Genomic DNA, 19664 nt, shown 5'->3' on the forward strand with positions numbered 1-19664 from the left:
ATATATATATATATATATATATATATATATATGTGTGGGTATATATATATGTGTAGGTATATATATATATGTGTGTGGGTAGATCGATCGATAGATCGATAGATACATCGATAGACAGATAGATCGATAGATCAATAAGATATATAGATAGCTATATAGATACCCATGCGCACTGTAGTCCAGGGGAGGAGCCACCTATCTCAGGATACTTCGAAGACTCTTCCAGGACAACAATGTGCGATCATCCGGACCCAACACTAGGCGGCGATCTAATGCAAAAGATATGAATTTAGCAGCCCACATGCCTCGAACATATAGATAGATATATAGCTAAATAGATATATGAATATCCAGTTCTGTGATCTTTTACGCTAAAAAAGAGAGAGGCTGTAATTTGTGATTCAACAGAAATGTCGAAAGACCACTATCTTTATGATCATCGATTCTTTCAATCTCATCTTGATGTTAGAAATATTATTGTGCTGTCCCTGTCCCGCCCTTCTCACATGAACACACCTCACTCACAACTGACAGCACCTCACTTACGAGTGCATCCTCCCTGACAATGAGCATCCTCACTCATAATGAGAGCATCCTCACTCACAATGAAAGCATCCTCACTCATCCTCACTCACGAGAGCATCCTCACTCACAATGAGAGCATCCTCACTCACAATGATAGCATCCTCACTCACAATGATAGCAACCTCACTTACGAGTGCAGCCTCCCTGACAATGAGCATCCTCACTCACAATAAGAGCATCCTCACTCACAATGAGAGAATCCTCACTCACAATGAGAACATCTCACCGAAAACGTGGGATTTGGCGCTTGTTGAAATCGTCCAAGATTTTTTCAGCAGCAATGCGCAGGACTATAATGGTGATTCCATTAATGTCAGATGGCTGCAGCTTCTCCACACTGTGGCTACATGGCCCTGCCAAAGTGAAAAGAGACGGGAATGTGCATGAAAGAAGCAGATCAGAGACGTTAAGGAAAAGAGACAGACTAATAATAAGACTAAACAAACCCAATACTGACATCAGCCATCGGCAGGGCTCAAAACTAAGGGGTCATGCAGAGTGTGCTTAAATGGACAAATATCTTATTCAATCACATTTCTTGGTCACCCTCCTCATTTATAGGTGGGGTAAACAGAACGTTGCTTATGCACAACCTAATTCTGCTCCATTTTGGAAAAGCTTTCATGGCAACTTATCTGCCACAGAACTTGGGACAGGTTTGCAAACGAGCACCTCAAAATTATGAAAACCATGGCTATCATTTCAGAAATACTACTAGGAACAGCAAACTATATGTAAAGAAAATGCTTTCTATGCCAGGAAAGAGTCTCTTGCAACTTAGACCACTAATTAAAGAACATAATTGATGGCACCTCTCTGCTGAGAGGAGGTGTGTCTCATTGGATTCTACAAAGGCAAACGACAAATCTAATCACTTTCACAGTATTAGGAGGGCAACCTAATTCCCTTGTTCACATTGAACTTTCCAATTCGAATGACATGTATCTGTAGTGTCTGTTTTGTTTTCAATAACTTTCCATATCTTATTTTTCAATTGATTTCCAGACGTTGGTGTTTTTTCCATAAAGTTTTATTAAGTATCCAATTCCATCACATTTAAAACAGACCCAGCCAAAGCGTGTCATGCCTTATAGGGACTTCATAAAGGGCAATTTGATTTGTCCTCCTTCTCAAAATTCTTCTTTTCCATTCACTTCCAGTTTAAATGTCTGGGATCCTTTCGAGCAGCCTGTGACAGACCTGTGACAGATCGATCGGATAGGACTAGGACACACACACCGAAAGGCTGCTGTACATCACAATGCTACTGTACATTATTAAAATGTTTACCTAAACTATTATCCCTGCTTTTTTGTTTAGTAGATGATAACTACTATTAATGTTAAGTATCGGAATACTGTTAGCAGAAAAGTCATGAACACAGTCACTTCTGATCTGCCCAAAGGTACTTTTTAACATAGTTGTGGAGAGGTCTGGAGTGAAGCGCCCTACCCTCTGGTTCTCAGAACAAACCATAAAACGGCTCAACATCTGTGCTAAACTAATTTCCTCCTAATGATATCCAAGAGCCCAAAAGATAATTACATAGACAAAGGCCACCTATGACCAAAACAACTGGAATGGTCAGCAGTGGTCCTTGGACCCCAGCAGCATATGGAAAATCCCAGATCAAAGGCTGCTTGTGAGCACAAACTGTTTGTGATGAATTTTCAAAAGGCAATAAGGTGGAAAACCATAGATGGTTGAGAACTGGAAATGGCCTTTTGAATGTGGTGTGTCTCAATGATCCCCGAGTATTTACCAGTAAAACATGTGGTGCACTGCCCTCTTACCCTCCGGTATGAAAAGCTTCTTGTTCAATAGATCATCTGGCACTGGGGCCTCTGGATTCCTTTCCTCTCGCTCCTCCTCATGTCCCTCGGGTCTCTTCTCACAGAGCACAAGTGTGGTGAATGTCCTGTTAGTAGCATCAGAAGAAACCTACAACAAAAGGGTGAAGGAGAATGCTGTGATGAATAGGGAACAAAGAGTGCATCAATCCTTTGCTTTTAGAGAAACAGGATACTCTTCTCTCTTCGATAACAGTGTGTTATGTATTGTCAGTGAGTCCATTTCCATGAAATTCAAACACTGAGGAAGAGATAAGGCTCTTATCAACCGAAGACTCACTACCCAGGCTAGGTGACTCCAAACGAAATATATTAGAGTAGTGTGTGGTGGCTGCTTCATCAACTAAAATCTACGATAAGGTTCAACCGCCTAAACCAAGGATTGTAATCCTCTTAAACACTACACTGAGCGCAGTGTGGAGACACTGAGAACTACTGATGTGGGTTCTTTTTGGATGTATGGCTTCTATCCTGTGAATACTTGCTGAAGGTGGGGGGCCTTGAAAGGCAGCGAAGACAGGAATTTAAGCAAGCTCTCTTCAGGGAGAACTAACTTGCACTGTTTCCATGCCTGATTTTTATTACAGTGTGATAGCTCTTACGTTACCTAAAGTAAATAAACCAATGCTTCCCATCTCAATCCCGGATGTGGCTAGTCAATATGGGGTCCATGCAGGTTGAAGAGAGGTTTGTAGCCAACCACGAAGAAGCCACAAAACTGCTGATCTTGTCAGTGTGTTAAGTTGTGACTTCCTGAGAATAATGGTAAGACTAAGCTGGCATGCACACAAGACATTTCTATTGTACACTGTGAGGAAATGGGGTGTATTATGTGGTGAAGTTGTGAGCATTCACTATGTAATACGATACAAACCCTTTTAGAACTAGTCAGGTTTCGTTTGTTAAACCTTAGCTTAATCCTGGGGAGCTGTGCTATGAGCAGTCGGGCTTACACAAAACAACAAATGGAAATAATTTAAACACCACCAAAACAATTGTAGGAGAAAGTAACGAAACACTCCACAACCAATTTATTAAAAAAAGATTCGATTTTGATGAATTTTAGACACCAAAATGAAAAAGATCCACCAGAGGGTTTTGGAGATGTAGAATTCACAAAGTAAAGTAATTGACAGCTTTTTACTTAATTTCAAACAAGCATTGGCAATTTCAACGAATTTGACACTTGAAAACGTTTACAAGAAATACTTGACCAATTTGTAATGCGTTTATTTAGAGTTTCTTTAGGCAACCAACTTCGGCAGGGAGCCAGTCAAGGGGGACCAGCAAGGTCCACAGAAACAGTTACCTCTTCGGAAAAAGCCGCCTCCAGTCCAGTTCCAGTGGTCCCTTGCCATTGACTTCTACTTGAAGTGGTCTTGATGCAGGATGATGAAGATGGTCAAGGATGCTAAGGATGCTAAAGATGCTGTGGGGATTGACGGGACTCTTACGCTTCGGTCTCCAGGCTTGATGAGGTGAACCTGGCAACAGGGGTTTGACATCCCTCGAAGTCCTCTCCAGCATGGCAGAAGTCCAGTCACTACTGGGCTACTAGTCACTTGGTACAGTGGATTCAGAAGTTCTCTTCTTTTGGCGGCAACGTGCCTTCTGGGTGAACAAGCTGCACTCCGATGACTCTCCTCGGTCTAGCAGACTCGGGGGCACCTTTTGAACATTGGGTCATGGTCTTTTAGGGTGCATGGGGTGAGGCACAATGTTCCGGAGACCTCGGCTACCAACTTGCCAGGCATGCTACCTCAGTTTTTGTGTCCCTGTGCTGCATACAGAAAGTCACCCAACTGACCCTTGGATTCTCTTCTTCTGGCTTGGGCTCAGGAGCCACTTCTCTACGTGCAGGACACAGCTGGCAGAACCCTTTATTTATTTATTTATTTTAATAATTTTATACAGCGCGAGCATGACCCTTGCTTTGCTATCCCAAGGTGTATTAGGCGCAGTCCAACTTCGGTGCAGCCTCTCCTTGGCTGGGTTCTTGGTGCAGCAGGGCAGTACTTCTTCGGTCCTGTTCTCCAGTCCAGCAAAATCAGAGTTCTGGGTGCCTGGGGTGCCGTTTTATGCCCAGAAAGTGCCCTTGGAGGAGGACACCATAGCTAACCAATTGGATACCAGGATCCCTCCTGCCTGATGACAACTTCCTGTGAAGTGTGGCATCTAGCTATCTCAGAAAGCTCTATTCTGCTCACTCTCAAGATGGCAAAACACCTCTCTCCAGCTCAAGAGCTTGGTAGCCCACCATAAGGGTGTGACTACCACTGGGATACACGCCCTGCAGAAAAACGATTTGGCAAATGTGTTTCCTTTTCTGTCCCCCTGCCTGCCCCTTCCACAAGTGAATACTACTTGCCCTTCAAAGGCAGCTTCCCCTTTGAAGCTCGCCTTTAGGCCCAACACCCCATATGACTTCCTGCCAGGAGGAGGTAACACCTCCACCAGTGGCAGGCCTCTATTGTTACTGTTCCTGGGAGTCGTTCACACATCTCCCCAGGAGGGCAGAAGGCTGTCTCATGGCAAGCCTCAGCAAAAGACCGCTTGAAAACCTGGGCAGCAGAGTAGCAACTTTCTAAGGTTGCAAGTGGCAACAAGTTACATTAATTTGGACTTGGTCATCTAGTCCGGCTTGATATTTGAGTTGTTTGATACCCCTAAGTACCAACTTTGGTAATCCCATTCAGAATTGAACACAGCTGAGTTGTCAGTATGTAACCCTGCATTCGCAAATGAGGCTACCAATCGCTAAGCCAGTAAAAATGACAACTCCAGGTTTTTAAAGGTAGAACATGTTACACACACGTTCTACTTTACTAATATGCTGCACATTGACCTAGGACTCTAAAGTCCTGCTGAAGGAGTGACTTGCACACATTAGAAAGGGAGTTTGGGCTTTGCCATTGCTTAAAATGGCAAAGTTAGCAGTGTAGGACTGTCCTCCCAGTCTACAGTGGCAGAATGGTAGTCATGGTTTACCTCATCCCACCAACGGTGACACAACAAGTTCTGCAGGGCTGAGGGTACACTCTAAATTACAGGCTCTTGGTACCCATGGCCCTATATACTAGGGCCTCAGAAGTAGGTTAGGCTATGCCAATTGGGTATATGCCAGTCAATCATGAACCTTTTTAAGGGTTAGAGCACATGCACTGAGTACTGACTAGCAGGGCTGAGGGCCTTTCAGAGCCATTCCACCAGTGCCTGGTAGTCAAAATGGGGAGAAAAGGTGGGGGTGAAACCTGCAAAAAGGATGTTTACTCACACACACAAACGTGATGCATTACCTGCAAGATCACACCCAATGCATTCTTGTGCTGCTGGTTGGTGACAATCACCACTCGTCCCACCGACAAAGACTTCAATCCGTTTACAGACTCCATGACTTTTCTCTGAAAGAGAAGAACCAACCATGTGAGGGGATTCCACTGTGATCAAAGTGAGATGCAATCTTGTGTGAAGCAGAGGTGTGATCAGTTTGAGATGTGGATATGTGAGCTTATGTCTAAGATGACATGTGACTAACCTCAGACTTAATCTTGTGGTAAAGGCTATAATGTGGACGAGGAGCTATGTTGTGATGTCATCTAGTTTCTAAGCTGAGATTTAGTCTGTCAGGCTAGTTGTATAATGTTGGCTGACATCCACACCTGACCAAATTATTTGGCCCTGGGAAAATCACTTTATTTACCAGAGAATTGGGACTTAACAGGATAACCCACAATGTCAAATAATATAGATCAGCCTGCCAATAATATACTTAAATATATTATAACTGGGTGCACATGGCAACCCATGCTTGCTGAAGTCTGCTTAGAAGTTTTCAATATCAAAGCGGGAGGCTATGCCTGGTTTTGTATTGCAACCAAGTTCTAAAGCCCAGGCTTACCAAAACATAACTTGAAATGCAAGAACATGGTACTTATGAAAACATCAGTGCAAGAAAGCAACAGCAATGTCTTATGACAGGTGGTTGAGGATGAGAGCATCTGAACTTCTTTACATAAAAACTACATTTTGATTCCAAGAAAAACTGCAGGGCACAATAAAAGCCAACAATGTCAGAGGGAATGGAATGGAATGGAATGCAAGCATTATCAACAGAAATCACAAGGTGTTAGGTCCTATTGAACATACTGCTTCAATACACATTCGGACAGGATGCTACAGCCCGAGGGCACATAATTGAAAGTCTAAAATGGCATATATAACTACAGTTCCATTTCTTTCACAGGTCGCCAGTCCTGTCATCCAGAAAGCTGATGGCAGCAACTTCCCAGTACTTGCACCAGCACAGAGCAAAAACAGAATGCCCCAATTGAAGTCACTTTCACCGCCATGCAATCGTTATCTATAAAGCTCCACCTTAGCCTCCCTTAATTCACAGTGCCTGTAGCCCCACAAAACCTGACTCACCTGAATAATTTCCCGGGTGTACTTAAGTTCCCTCACTGCGGTGAAGTATCGCTCCAGGTCGCAGAGCTGCCCCACACATTCCACTTCCTCCATGCTGGACAGGACCTTGGTCAGCGCAGAAATTCTGTGCTCATGGAGCTGTGAAAAGGCAGAGATGGAACACTAACTGTGAACTCCCATGGACCACTTAAGAGTACAGGTGGAAAAAGCCCACTGAGTCTGCAACGTGCTTGGCCCAGTGTATGTCATTTAATTTTAGACCAGCCAAAGTTATCCTAACCTGCAGTTTTAAAATGAATTTTGTAGTTTTTGGGGAGTGTCTGGTAAGAACATTGACCATGTATTCAGGAGAGTTTGATTATTCACAGCTACTTTGTAAATTTGTATTGGGGGTGTCAATTGAGATGCAAACAGTGTAATGAGGGATAGATCTGAACTACCAGCTCGGTCACAGGGTAGCCCCAGATGAGGGCTGCTAAGGCATATTTGTGGACCAGAAAAGTATAACAGGTATCTTCTCAAGGTTGAGAAATTTGTAACAGACTCTAAAATGCATGCATTAAAAATGGAAAACAATTTTATATTCAACATTATCTTTACCTAGAGGATCACCATGCCTCAATTGTGAGTCTCAGCCCCCCCCATCTTGTGACACTTTTGGATGAGCTGACGTCCTCACCTTGGAGTCCTTCCTCGTGTGGAACTCAGAGAAGCTGCGCTTCATCATGTCCTCTACCCGCAGCGCCTCCACCCGCAGTAGATTCAGGATCATGGTGTAAGTGAGACGGAACTGGGACTGCAGGTGAGTGGGCTTACCCTGAATGAGAAAACAAACTGAAGAATTAATTGGGATACAGAAAGAGCATTTTCCGAAAAGTATATGTTTTTACAGTTTTAAACTCACAAAACAGCTAAAGCAGCTGGTTAAGCAATAAAAGGAAAAGTATCAAAGTAGTAACTAGCATTAGGTGGAGGAAGGACATTTCTAAGCATGGATATTTACACATTGGCAGGGATAATCTGCAGATGACCAATGTTGAGTATTTCAAATACTGAGACTTTGTAATACTATAGTATAGAAGATAAGTTCACGATAATCATGGACTAAAGTGATAATTACTAAAAGGAGAAGGGTGCCACTAAAGACTTGTAAGTGTTCAAAGAGTAAGTAAGAATATCATCGTATAGATAAGACGATTGAACAGATATCTGGAGCAATATTATGCAGATTAATGAAGAACAGAATAGGATAATGCACAATGGGTTTAGGCAGTAAAAAGCAGGCAATGGTTTTCATCACAGCTGGTTGAGAAATAGTTTGCGAAGTAGCAAGATGTTAAACTAGATATGAGCCAAGGCGATAAAATGTTTTGTAATAAAGGATTCCCCAAGCAATTGAAAGTGTTTCAAGTTATTGAGCATTTAAAGATGGCTTACATGTTCTACCATTACACATTAAGTACTCAAACAATGGATAGAGACACCTGTCATAACAACATGCTGGTTAACTGAAGAGCAGGTTAGGAAAATCCATGTTTAAACTATGTTTAGACTAGAGAGTAAGTTATACTAAAATGTTAAAATATTAAACATTTGTAGCATGAGCTTTGAGATTTCATAGATATAAACATTTGTATCACTAAATACCGAAGAGAAACCCGAGAAATGTTATGGATGTAAAATTACAAGTATCTGAAAAGTGATCTGGGCTGAGATATTTTATGTTTCAAAGCTATGGAAAGCTTCAATTGTTAGATAAATAGTTTATGGTTGTAAAATGGTGAATATTTGAATATAATCTGGAAAAATACACTGTTGTAACTGAATGAATAGGAAGTCTATATTTACAGTTGTGATGTCCATATGAAAAGCAGCTTAACTTTTGGTTCCCTACAACGAATAAACGCCACATCCTTCACAACTAGTGAAAAAGTACTGAAGTCGGATTCATTCTGGAAAATTTCATGTAGTTTTGCGAATGATGGACATTTCAGAGGAGGGTTAGAAGGACAGAGTTCCAGAACCTGCAATTCCAGGTCAAACTCCTGTAGAAAAACGTGCTCTCTGATACAGCCAACCCGCTGGAAAGTAGTAAACCGACTTAAAGGTGGAATTTGGTACAACTTAATCCCTTTGCTTGATTTTGTACCACTCCATTCAGTAGTCTTAAGAGAAAACTGACAAAATAAATTGTGCTATACAGGCAGTTGACTGTATGACCATTTCAGAAACGAAAAGGTGAATCAGATAGGCTGAGAAAAGATGTTCATGTTGGCTTCCACAGGCACATCCCAGGTAAGGAAAATATAAACCAGTGCACAAAGTGCTTTGTGAAAAAAAGCTTTTGTACGGTCCATTCAGCTCTGGCTGTGAACAAAGGCTTCAAGGAGCCTGCGGGGATTCCAATCCCCTCGCGCTCCCATAAGGCTTTGTTCTTTTTTGTTAAATCATTCTGCCCTTTAGTGGCAGAATGTTCTAATAGCCTTAAAGCCCTTCGTAGCTGGGCTATACCGGCTATTAAAGTCCCTCTCCCTTGTTAAAGGCCCTCGCCTTCGGCTCGGGCTTTAACGCTGGAAAGGGCCTTTAATAGCCGGTATAGCCCTTTACAGCGGGTTATAAGGCTATATGAGTGGCGCAGGGCTGAGACACCGAAATAACCTTTTTTGTTGCATCTATGTGTATTTATAATGTAAATAACCCACCTCCAGGTAGAGAATTGGGCAATTCCTTTAAGAAAGGGAAATGCAATTAAGTAAACAAATGCTTTAGGGTCTACAAATTCAGATTTAGGTTCACAAACCTATATGGTCAATGGTCTGTATACTTAGATAATAATCTTAAAATCAGATGCCATTTTTGCCCTACCCCCAAACCCTTAACTCATACCAATATATATATTGTGTGAAATGCCTGGATGTATGTACCACTAACACCTGGTGCCAGGTGTTAGTGGTACATACTGGTACAGCACGCAGCAATAGAGAAATCATATTTCTGATTGCTTATAGCAATGTCTTCCTCCATATGACAAAGTTGCATGATACTTTACAAAAACAAAATATGTTCTCATTGGAACGTCCCATTTTTCACTGGAATTCTCATAGGACATTCTTGAGAGTGCACACAATGCTGTAAAATGGGCACAAAGCAAAGCCACAGCCCTAGCCAACTTAGAAACCAGGCCAAAGGTCATACCATTAGAATAGAGGCTGACATTGATAAATAAGACAAGGGAAATAGATACAAAAAATACAGTGAGGCAGCCCGTCACACCTTTAAGTAAGGTTAAGTCTTTCAGAAAAAGAACCAAGGTCAGGAGTGTGGTTGGAATTTCTCTAGCAAACCACGCCTTCCGAAACTCATTCTTACAGTTTTGTCGTCTGTCTTATTGTAGATTTAGATAAGAGATCTTTGCATGTGAATTCGCCATTTGAGCAGCTGTGGTTGACAAAAGCTGTTCTTCTTTTCAATATCATCCCATGCCATACTCAGCTGTGGTTGGGAGTGCCTTTCCGATGCCCGTGTTCCAGCATAGGACAGTCTTCTATAAGGAGCCAGGCTGAAAGTTTGTTATATTGAAAGGAGTAATTTCATTCATTTATTTGTTTTTATAAAAGAATCCTCATCCTTCCTTTTTAGGTCTCACCTACGCAGCGCGCAGTAGAGACTTTAGCCTTCGTTCTACTATTTTTCTCAGCACATACTTGTGCTTGTGGCAGCATATACCTTGCCGGAGCGTGCAAGGGCGTGCCACATGCATGAGTATGTGCTTCAAAAAACAGCAGACTGCTGTCCCCAGCGAGCGCACAAATTCGCGGGCTCACCTCCTGCTATCCCCCTCACAAATCACTTTCGCGGGCGCAGGGACGCGCTTACTGATTAGCTCGGTGTGGAATGCTTTTATTCTGTCACATCGGAGAAGAAATGCTCTCTGATATTTTTCGTAAATTAGCACTGCAGTGATTCTGAAGCTGACTGCATTCTAAGCAGGTTGACAGTCGAGTGTCAAACTTTACTGTTGCTTCCGCATTCCAGGTTAAGCTTCCCTTCTCCCCATGTAGTGTTTTATGTAAATGTAAATGTAATGTGTAAATGTGCTGGATTTGTAAAGCGCACGGCTGCCCGTAAGCGTCCCGGCGCTTGCTTAGGGAACCCGTCCTGGTATTCCCCTGTGAGAAACCCCGGCAGGGTGTCCACAAGGTGAAAGCCAGGCATCCCGCTGCGAGGGGCCGTAGTGGAGATTAAGCAAGCTATTGCCCAGAGTCGCAGAGTGTGACCCCGTGAGTTGAGTAGGCACCGGAGCGAGAATTGTCGAGTCCGTGGAATTTTTGAGCCCGAGACCCGCCGAGGCGGGGAATCGAACCCTGGTCCACGGTCGATCTCAGCTTCCGGGTCTGCCGCCTCTAACCACTGAGCCACGCTTCTCCACTTATGCTGACTAATCTGGAATGGGCTGCATCAATCCTTCTGGTCACTTCTCCTTCTCTCTCCTGCATTATCACTTCTGAGGTGGGGTGATGTCTTGATCGTTATTAAAAACTGTTGCCCTAAGGTTTGTCCTCGTTGTGGCTTTTTCTGAGATTTGGATTGAAGTCTGACTGCTTTTAATCTTTCTGCAGGATGATCTTTGGTTGGATAATAAACCCCTGTTGGTGCCCTTGAATACTATTGGTGTCAGGCCCAAGGGTAATTGGTTTTATGCATTTAATACAATTGTTGGTGGTCTTTGCAGCAGGCAGCAGTTGCCATCCATGCCAACTATGCTTACCGTAGCGTATGTGCCCTCTTGTCCTGCACTAGAGCACTTTCAGAGACATTATTGGTAATTGCAAGGCAATCTGAAGGGGTTTGGTGCAACAGATAATGCCAAGAAGAGCAACAAGCATTGTCATAGCCAATAGGTCTCGCCTTTGGCTAAACACTTATAAGGTCCCAAAGGCAAGACCTATTGGCTGTGGCAATGCTTGTTATATTCTTGTAATCCAGGGCAAGTATTATTTAAGGGAATAATTTCTTTGGGCTTTTACCTTAGGAACAACACAGCCCATCATGGAGACAGATTACTTTGTGTTTATCTACAACTTCCTCTTCCAGGTCAATCCGTTCTAAGCATGGCATGTATCAAGGGATGGTCTTGTGTTCGGTTCCGGTGGATGCATTTTAGACAGTAAATATGGCTAACTCCATGTCCGGATCCATACTGGAACTGGAAAAAAGGGTGGAAGCAGAAGCAGACTGAAGAAAACTTCAGATCTAAGAGGAAGAAAAGCTAAGCGCAAAAAACCTCTATAAATTCTAGGCAAATATATCTTAACAGTCAGAGATACCAGAATGGAGCAGTCACGCGATCCCAGAGTAAAACCAGGAATCACTAGAAACCTACTGGAGTTAGTAACTATGACCAATGACAGTGCCCTATAGGCTATGAGGGTAGGAAGAGTGGGCACCTGCACCGGGCATAGAAACCAACATGCTTAAACATAGCCACGTGGAGTGAACAGAGCCCATGGCATGGCCAAAGATAATGAGTAAGGCAGAAGAAGAACAACCCATCATGCCATATGCCTAAACTTGGAAGATGGAGCCTGAGGCATAGAGAGCAGCCTCAGGTCTTGTCCTGATAGCATGCAAGACATAGCTAAAGGTCATTGCAGAATGCAGGGAAAGAGGGCAGCACAAGGCCCAAGGATGGGCTCAGCTCATCAGTAGATAGACGTAGTGGCTGCTAGCTCTGTAAATAGAGGGATAAACCATATGGGTTTAAGCCGAAGTAATGTGCCCAATGCCCAACAACGAGATATTATGTGAGTAGAAAATCAAGACAAAATGCAATAATATTTACTTTGTCCTGAGTGCAGTTTTGAGAAGTTGGGTATCCTTTGGTTATATGACCACTTGCATTATACAAGAAGTAGGTAAGCATTGATAAGTCTCAGGAGTTATTATATGGTTATAAGATGGGTTGGACTGATCGAAAGAAGGGTTTCATTTCTGAGTTTAAAGATACAGATAAGCAGGTGAAGTCAACTACTTCAGTATAAATTATAAAAAATGAAAAAACAAACAACTTCATGAGCTGTGAGCTACGAAACATAAATGTCACAGGCAGAAAGACTATTGAGTTAGAACTGCTGTGGTTGGTGGAATTTAGAGGTCATATCGCCATAAAGAAACAACACTCAAGAAGTACCAAGTGTTGCAGTGTAAGATAACGTACCAGCATCATCTTGTGAAGATCAGACATCTCAGGCACTCTGGCCTTACACAGGAGGATAACCGTACCAGTGGTGTCCAGCCCTCGCCGCCCAGCCCGTCCCGCCATCTGGATGTATTCCCCTGTAATATAAAGAAAGTCACAAAGAGTGAACAAGTAAAAATGTATCCAAATTCAACATTAATACAAGAAACAAAGCTTAATGACATGTGAGATCTTTCAAAGAACATGTGCAGATAACTACATGTTGACAACCAGGCCTAAGCGTATCTGTTCAGGCAGCATAGGAATATGTGGGGTCAAGGATAAACCAAGGAAAAAATTACCTTGGTTTATCCCGTTAACTTTTGTTGTAAAAGCTAATCAGTCTTTAGGCAGATTAATCTAGCCATATGCTCAGGTGCCACAATTGATCCGACTTTTTTATTTGATCTGCTGAACGCATGCCAGAAGAGGGGGGACACGGGGGATCCAAGCTCTATACAGCACATGCAGACTCTGCCCGAGATTTCAGTGTCAGTTCCAGCAATGTCACTTGCACCCCAGAGGTAACGAGGAGAGCAAACTATAGGAAACTATAATTAGATGATTATCGACCAAGGTACTGTAACTCAGGAGTAACTAACACATCTGAAGGACTCACAAATGTGAACTACACTTGGGCTATTGTGAGGGAAATATAAAAACACAAGGGCACAGCATTAAAGTCCGTTTGTAAGGGAAGGAGCAAATATAATAGTAGTATATTAAGTCGCCTACTTCCAAAAGGAGAAAGATGAACAAATGTGTTTGCAAAGCACTATGACAGGGGCCAAGAACCTAAGAGCTGCTTCTGCGGTGTTGAGGCCAGTCATGAGCAAATCTTTAAGGGTTTCAAGACCGTCAAAACCTATCGGGTGAAGTATCTTAGCTCTGGATTGGGTTGAATCCTTGTGGTTTCCATTGCATTTCCCAAAAGGATACAGTGATATCACCTTTACTAGGAAGGGAATGAGAGCTGAAGTCAGTGAGACACCCTGGTACAGCCTTCCAAAATGAATATGCTACTTACCAGTATGCATGTTTTTGGCATGTAGGGCTGCTGACATTCATATCTGTGCATAGATCGCCGCCTAGTGTTGGGTCCGGATGATTGCACCTTGTTGTCCTGGAAGAGTCTTCGAAGTATCACGAGATAGGTGACTCCTCCCCTGGACTACAGTGCGCATGGGCATCCTCTCCATCCTCAGATTGTTTTTCGCCATTGTGGCAAAGATGGAGTATAGAAAAGTAAGAGATGACCATGTAAATGTATGTAGAAAAGTACTGCAACTGTGACAGGCACAGGGTGGGCGATATGAATGTCAGCAGCCCTACATGCCAAGAACAGATGCATACTGGTAAGTAGCATATTCCGTTCGAGGCATGTGGGCTGCTGAATTCATATCTGTGCATAGACTGTATAGCAGTATCTCCTCTAGCGGTGGTCACCTGTACCAGCTGCCGCAGTTTGAAAAAGAGTTTTAAGGACAGCCTGGCCTACAGCAGCTTGCTGCTTTGCTTGCACGTCTACACAGTAGTGTTTAGTGTAAGTGTGTATGGTAGATCATGTAGCCGCCTTACATATGTCTTCTAGGGGACTGTTTCCTAGGAATGCAATGGATTCCCCCATTTTGCGCGTTGAGTGTGCTTTTGGGGGAACTGTTAGAGTGCGTTTAGCTGTTTGACAGCATATTTGAATGCATTTAACTATCCATCTGGCTATTCCTGATTTTGAAATGGGATTTCCCTTATGTTGTGGAGCGAAAACAACAAATAGTTGCTTTGTTTTTCTGAATGATTTGGTTCTGTCAACGTAATATAGCAGAGCCCTTCTTACATCTAGTGTGTGTTGGGCTCTTTCAGCCACTGACTGCAGGTTTTGGAAGAAAACTGGCAATTCTATTGACTGATTGATATGGAAAGTAGATATAACTTTTGGCATAAACTTAGGGTTAGTACGAAGCACTACCTTATTGTGGTGTATTTGCATGAAAGGTTCTTGAATGGTTAATGCCTGTAGCTCACTCACTCTCCTGTGGGAGGTAATGGAAATCAGAAATGCCACCTTCAATGTTAAGAATTGTAATTCACATGAATGGAGTGGTTCGAAAGGTGGCCCCATAAGTCTGGTAAGTACAACATTTAAGTTCCAGACTGGCGAAGGTGGATGTTTTGGAGGGATGATTCTTTTCAGACCTTCCATAAAAGCTATGATAGGTGGTATCCTAAACAGGGACACGTGTTGTCTGTTTTGGAGATATGCTGCTATAGCAGCAAGGTGTAGCCTTATCGAAGAGTATGCGAGATTGCATCTTTGAAGATGTAATAAGTAACAGATTATGTCTTAGATAGAGGCATCTAATGGATTTATTTGGTTGTTATTGCAATAAATTACAAATCTTTTCCATTTAGCTGCGTAGCACGCTCTAGTAGTTGGGCGCCTTGCTTCCTTGATAATGTTCATGCAGTCTGGAGGCAAGTTAAGATATCCGAATTCTAAGACTTCAGGAGCCAGATCGCTAGGTTCATCTGATTGGGATCTGGGTGCCTGATTTCGCCATGGTTCTGAGTTAGTAGCAGTGGCGATAGGTGCAGTCTTTGATGGGGAACTACTGAGAGTTCTAGGAGTGTTGTGTACCATGGCTGTCTTGCCCATGTGGGAGCAACCATGATCATTGTGAGAGATTGTTGCCTTAGTTTGCGTGCCACTAATGGAATCAGTGGGGTTGGCGGAAATCGTACGCAAATCTGCCTGACCAGTTCATCCATATCGCATTGCCTTGTGACAACGGGTGTGGGAACCTGCCGGCAAAGGACTGGCATTTTGAGTTTTCTTTTGTGGCAAACAGATCTATCTCTGGATGTCTCCATTTTTGGAAGAATGGTTGGAGAACTTGAGGGTGAATCTCGCATTTGTGTATCTGTTGGCTGTGTCTGCTTAGTAGATCTGCAATTTGATTGTCTTTCCCTGGTAGGTGTTCTGCGAGGAGAAAGATGTTTTTTGGAATTGCCCACCTCCATATGCTCTGTGCTAGGTGAGACAGCTGCGGGGAGTGTGTCCCTCCTTTTTTCTGGATGTAGTACATGGCTGTCATGTTGTCCGTCCGGATCAACACAGCCTTGTTGTTCAAGTATTTCTGGAAAGCTTTCATTGCTAGAAATACTGCTAGCAATTCTAAGTGGTTTATATGCAGGGTCTTTTGCTTGAGTGTCCAGAGCCCTTGGACTGTGTATTGAAGTAGGTGGGCTCCCGAAACTGTCAGTGATGCGTCCGCTGTCAATACTACTTGTTAAACTGGCTCTTGGAACAATCGCCCCTTGGAAAGGTTTTGTGGGTTCAACCACTGCAGAGAGTTGGAAGTGCGACTGTCGACCAACACTAGGTCTTTCAGTTGTCCTTGAGCTTGGTTCCACTGTTGCGCTAAGCATTCTTGTAATGGACGCATTTGAAGCCGGGTATGAGGGACAATGAGTATGCAGGAGGCCATCGTGCCTATAAGCTGCATGAACACTTGAGCTGGCAAGGAGTGTTGTGGTCGAAATCTTTGAATGAGCGTCTGTATGCTGGCTATCCTGGCTGGATTTGGATATGCCTTTGCCACCAGGGTATTTAATGTTGCTCCCAGATATTGTTGTATGTGGGAGGGTTGCAGATGTGATTTTGGGTAATTTATAGAGAATCCTAGACTGTGCAGTAACTGGATTGTCTGAGACGTATGGTTTGCACACTGTGCGTATAAAAGCCAAATCATACGCACAGTGTGCAAACCATACGTCTCAGACAATCCAGTTACTGCACAGTCTAGGATTCTCTATAAATCGCCTTTGTTGGTTGTACTGCCTTTTTTGGTTTGGCGACCTTCTTTGGTTCGACGACCTTTTTCGGTTCGACCGTTTTTTTCGGATCGACCTTTTTCGGATCGACCTTTTTCGGATCAACCTTTTTCGGATCAACCTTTTTCGGATCGACCGTTTTTTTCGGGTCACCAACTTTTTTCGGTTCCCTGTGTTTTCTGGGCTCGATGACCCCTTTCGGCTCGAGGTTTTTTGTAGGCTCGATGACCTTCTTCGGGTCAATAGTCTTTTTAGTGCGATGCGTTTTTTGTGGATCGACACTCTTTTTAGGCTCGACGGCCTGTTTCGGCTAGACTGTCTTGTTAGCGTTGACGACCTTTTTTGTTTCGACAAGCGTCTTCGGCTCGACAACCGATTTAGGTTGTATGACCTTTTTAGGAATAGTTTTGCTGGTTCCTGGGGTATCGGAAGGCTTGGGTTTGGTTTCGGAGCCGAGCTGGAAGGCGGGGCCTCTGAAGGAGTTTGTCAATCTTGGCTAAGGACTTTAGGCGATGCTTCGACCGGAGCCTTGTCTTGGGGTGGAAGCAGGGTTGGGGGCTCGGTACTCACAGTTTGCCCCGGTGTGATCTGGTCCTCGGAGTCCGACTGGTCCTCTACGGTGACGATTTCTAGATCGGAGTCGGCTGCTTCTGGGAGGTCATGTTCGTCTTTGAAAATGTTCTCCGGTTCCGGTGCCTGCCGCTGCATTTCTTGTCTAGCGGCTCTTCGGTTCCAGATAGTTTTCTTCGACCGGAACTGAGCACAAGCTGTACAGTTTTCCTCGTTGTGCTCGGGTGATAGGCACTTGTTGCATACTGTATGTTTATCAGTATGTGGGAATTTGGAGTGACAATGTGGGCACTTTTTAAAGGGGGTCCTTTCCATCGGCAGCAGGCCCAGGTGGCGTCGAAAAGGCCCAACGGCCTGCGTCGACGACCGGATCGAGATGGAAAGTAAGTTCGAGTGGAGGGGTACCGAACGAGAACAATACCGTTGAGCTAGAAGGCCTTTTGGCCTTAGAAAGTTGAAAAGTTTCGGTTCTGAAGTTGGAGTTGAGGAATAGCATCCGAACCCAATGGCGGAACAAAACAATCTGAGGATGGAGAGGATGCCCATGTTCACTGTAGTCCAGGGGAGGAGTCACCTATCTCGTGATACTTCGAAGACTCTTCCAGGACAACAAGGTGCAATCATCCGGACCCAACACTAGGCGGCTATCTATGCACAGATATGAATTCAGCAGCCCACATGCCTCGAACATACTGATCACAAGATAAAACCTACCAGCATATTTAACACTTACTGATGGGCCTCCCTGATTTCGGTCCGCTTGAGATAGTGACTATGTAATTTATGATGCATCCGTGATGTGATGTTTAATGTGTTTTGTTTGTTATATGCCAGGTTAAAGCAACTAGAGCAAGAGGTACCACCCCTTGAAAGTACACCAGCATACCAGCTAAGTTGTAGCTTAGCGGTCTTTGCTGTATCTCCCAGGCCATAGAAAGCATATAATATAGCAATGAATGGATTAGGACCACAGTTAATGGGGACCTGTCCTAATGATCCCTCATAATCCTTATAGGGTACTAGTTTTGAGCAAAAAGTGAGTTTGGTGGTTTTACTCAGGTGCGACTCAGTCTCACTTGTTCTCACACAGCTAGGCCCTGTGGGACCAAACCTGTACTTGCTTGGCAGCCATCTAGGCTGTGCTGCAGGTGAAGGAGCATTCCCTTCAGTATGGTGCACACTCGTCTGGGGCTTGTTCACTGTAGCAGGGGCTGTATGCCGAACAATCTCTGCGGAGTTGATTTGGACAGGCTCCTGAATCAACACCAGTTCTTGGCACTTGCGCCCCTTCAAACCGTCACTTCTGCTGGCAGTGGTTGTGAGGCTGGTTTGTGAATTCTCAGTTGGGTGGTACTTTGGTTCTACCGTTGGCAGCAGCAGCACCAGTCATTTCAGCTCAGTGCAGGATCATTTCACGATAGCATAATTTAACCAATACTGCACAGAGACATGGGGACACCATCTTAGCACTTGGCAGTCCTGGATCGCTCTCTCAAGTTTACTAACTCTTTGAGGTGCTCTCTATACTGGAATCACACTGGGCCGCTTCAGTTGCTCCTATAAAGGCCAGGTTCACTCCTCCCCTCTCTCAGCAGGCAGGCAGGCATCAAGGAGATCCTCAGCTCCTCCATCAGTAAGTAGGGGTTTCTGGTGATGTGCCTGCGCCTCTAGAATACTGGCTGTCAGGCAGGGCCCAGTCTTGGCTACAAAGCAGCTCTTCAATTAATATCTGGCAAATTCCTTTCATTGGTCAAGAAGAGCTTCGAACTAGAACATGGTGGGCGGGTTTGGATCAAACCTTTATACACATTTTCTACAAAGAGGATTTGGATCCACTGTCCTAAACTTCTGGTTTGGGGCTGTTCTCTTTGAAATGGCCTTCTCAAACAGCTCTCTAGGCACATGATTTATGTAAAATGTTTATTTTCACAGCAAGTAGCACTGTGGCAGTCTGCATGCAGGGTGTGGCTGTCATCAGCCTCCCTGAAGCAGTAATAAGAGAACAGACTAAAGTGAAGTCCGGGCCTAGAATTTTTCTCACCATTAACAACAGAAACTGAAGTCCCACCCTTCACCCCCACAATCTACCACATTGCTAAAGGAAGAACTTAATCAGCAGTACATTCCTAACAATATCTTCATGGAATTTCTAAAGGAAGCCCTGC

At 43.8% G+C, this 19664-nt stretch overlaps 1 protein-coding gene across 1 annotated transcript in view; it reads right to left on the minus strand.

The window, feature by feature from the left end:
* The window catches only part of SKIC2 (SKI2 subunit of superkiller complex), a 251546-nt gene that overhangs the window by 57108 nt on the left and 174774 nt on the right, over positions 1 to 19664 (minus strand). Inside the window, exons 19-24 of the mRNA XM_078645898.1 lie at positions 13078 to 13196; positions 7540 to 7677; positions 6861 to 6998; positions 5732 to 5836; positions 2379 to 2526; positions 812 to 938 (exon numbers count right to left, since the gene is read on the minus strand). Coding sequence (XP_078502024.1) covers positions 812 to 938; positions 2379 to 2526; positions 5732 to 5836; positions 6861 to 6998; positions 7540 to 7677; positions 13078 to 13196 — 775 coding nt within the window. The remainder of the gene's footprint in view (positions 1 to 811; positions 939 to 2378; positions 2527 to 5731; positions 5837 to 6860; positions 6999 to 7539; positions 7678 to 13077; positions 13197 to 19664) is intronic.

This window comes from Lissotriton helveticus, chromosome 5_1 (assembly GCF_964261635.1).
Source record: "Lissotriton helveticus chromosome 5_1, aLisHel1.1, whole genome shotgun sequence".
Classification (NCBI taxonomy): domain Eukaryota; kingdom Metazoa; phylum Chordata; class Amphibia; order Caudata; family Salamandridae; genus Lissotriton; species Lissotriton helveticus.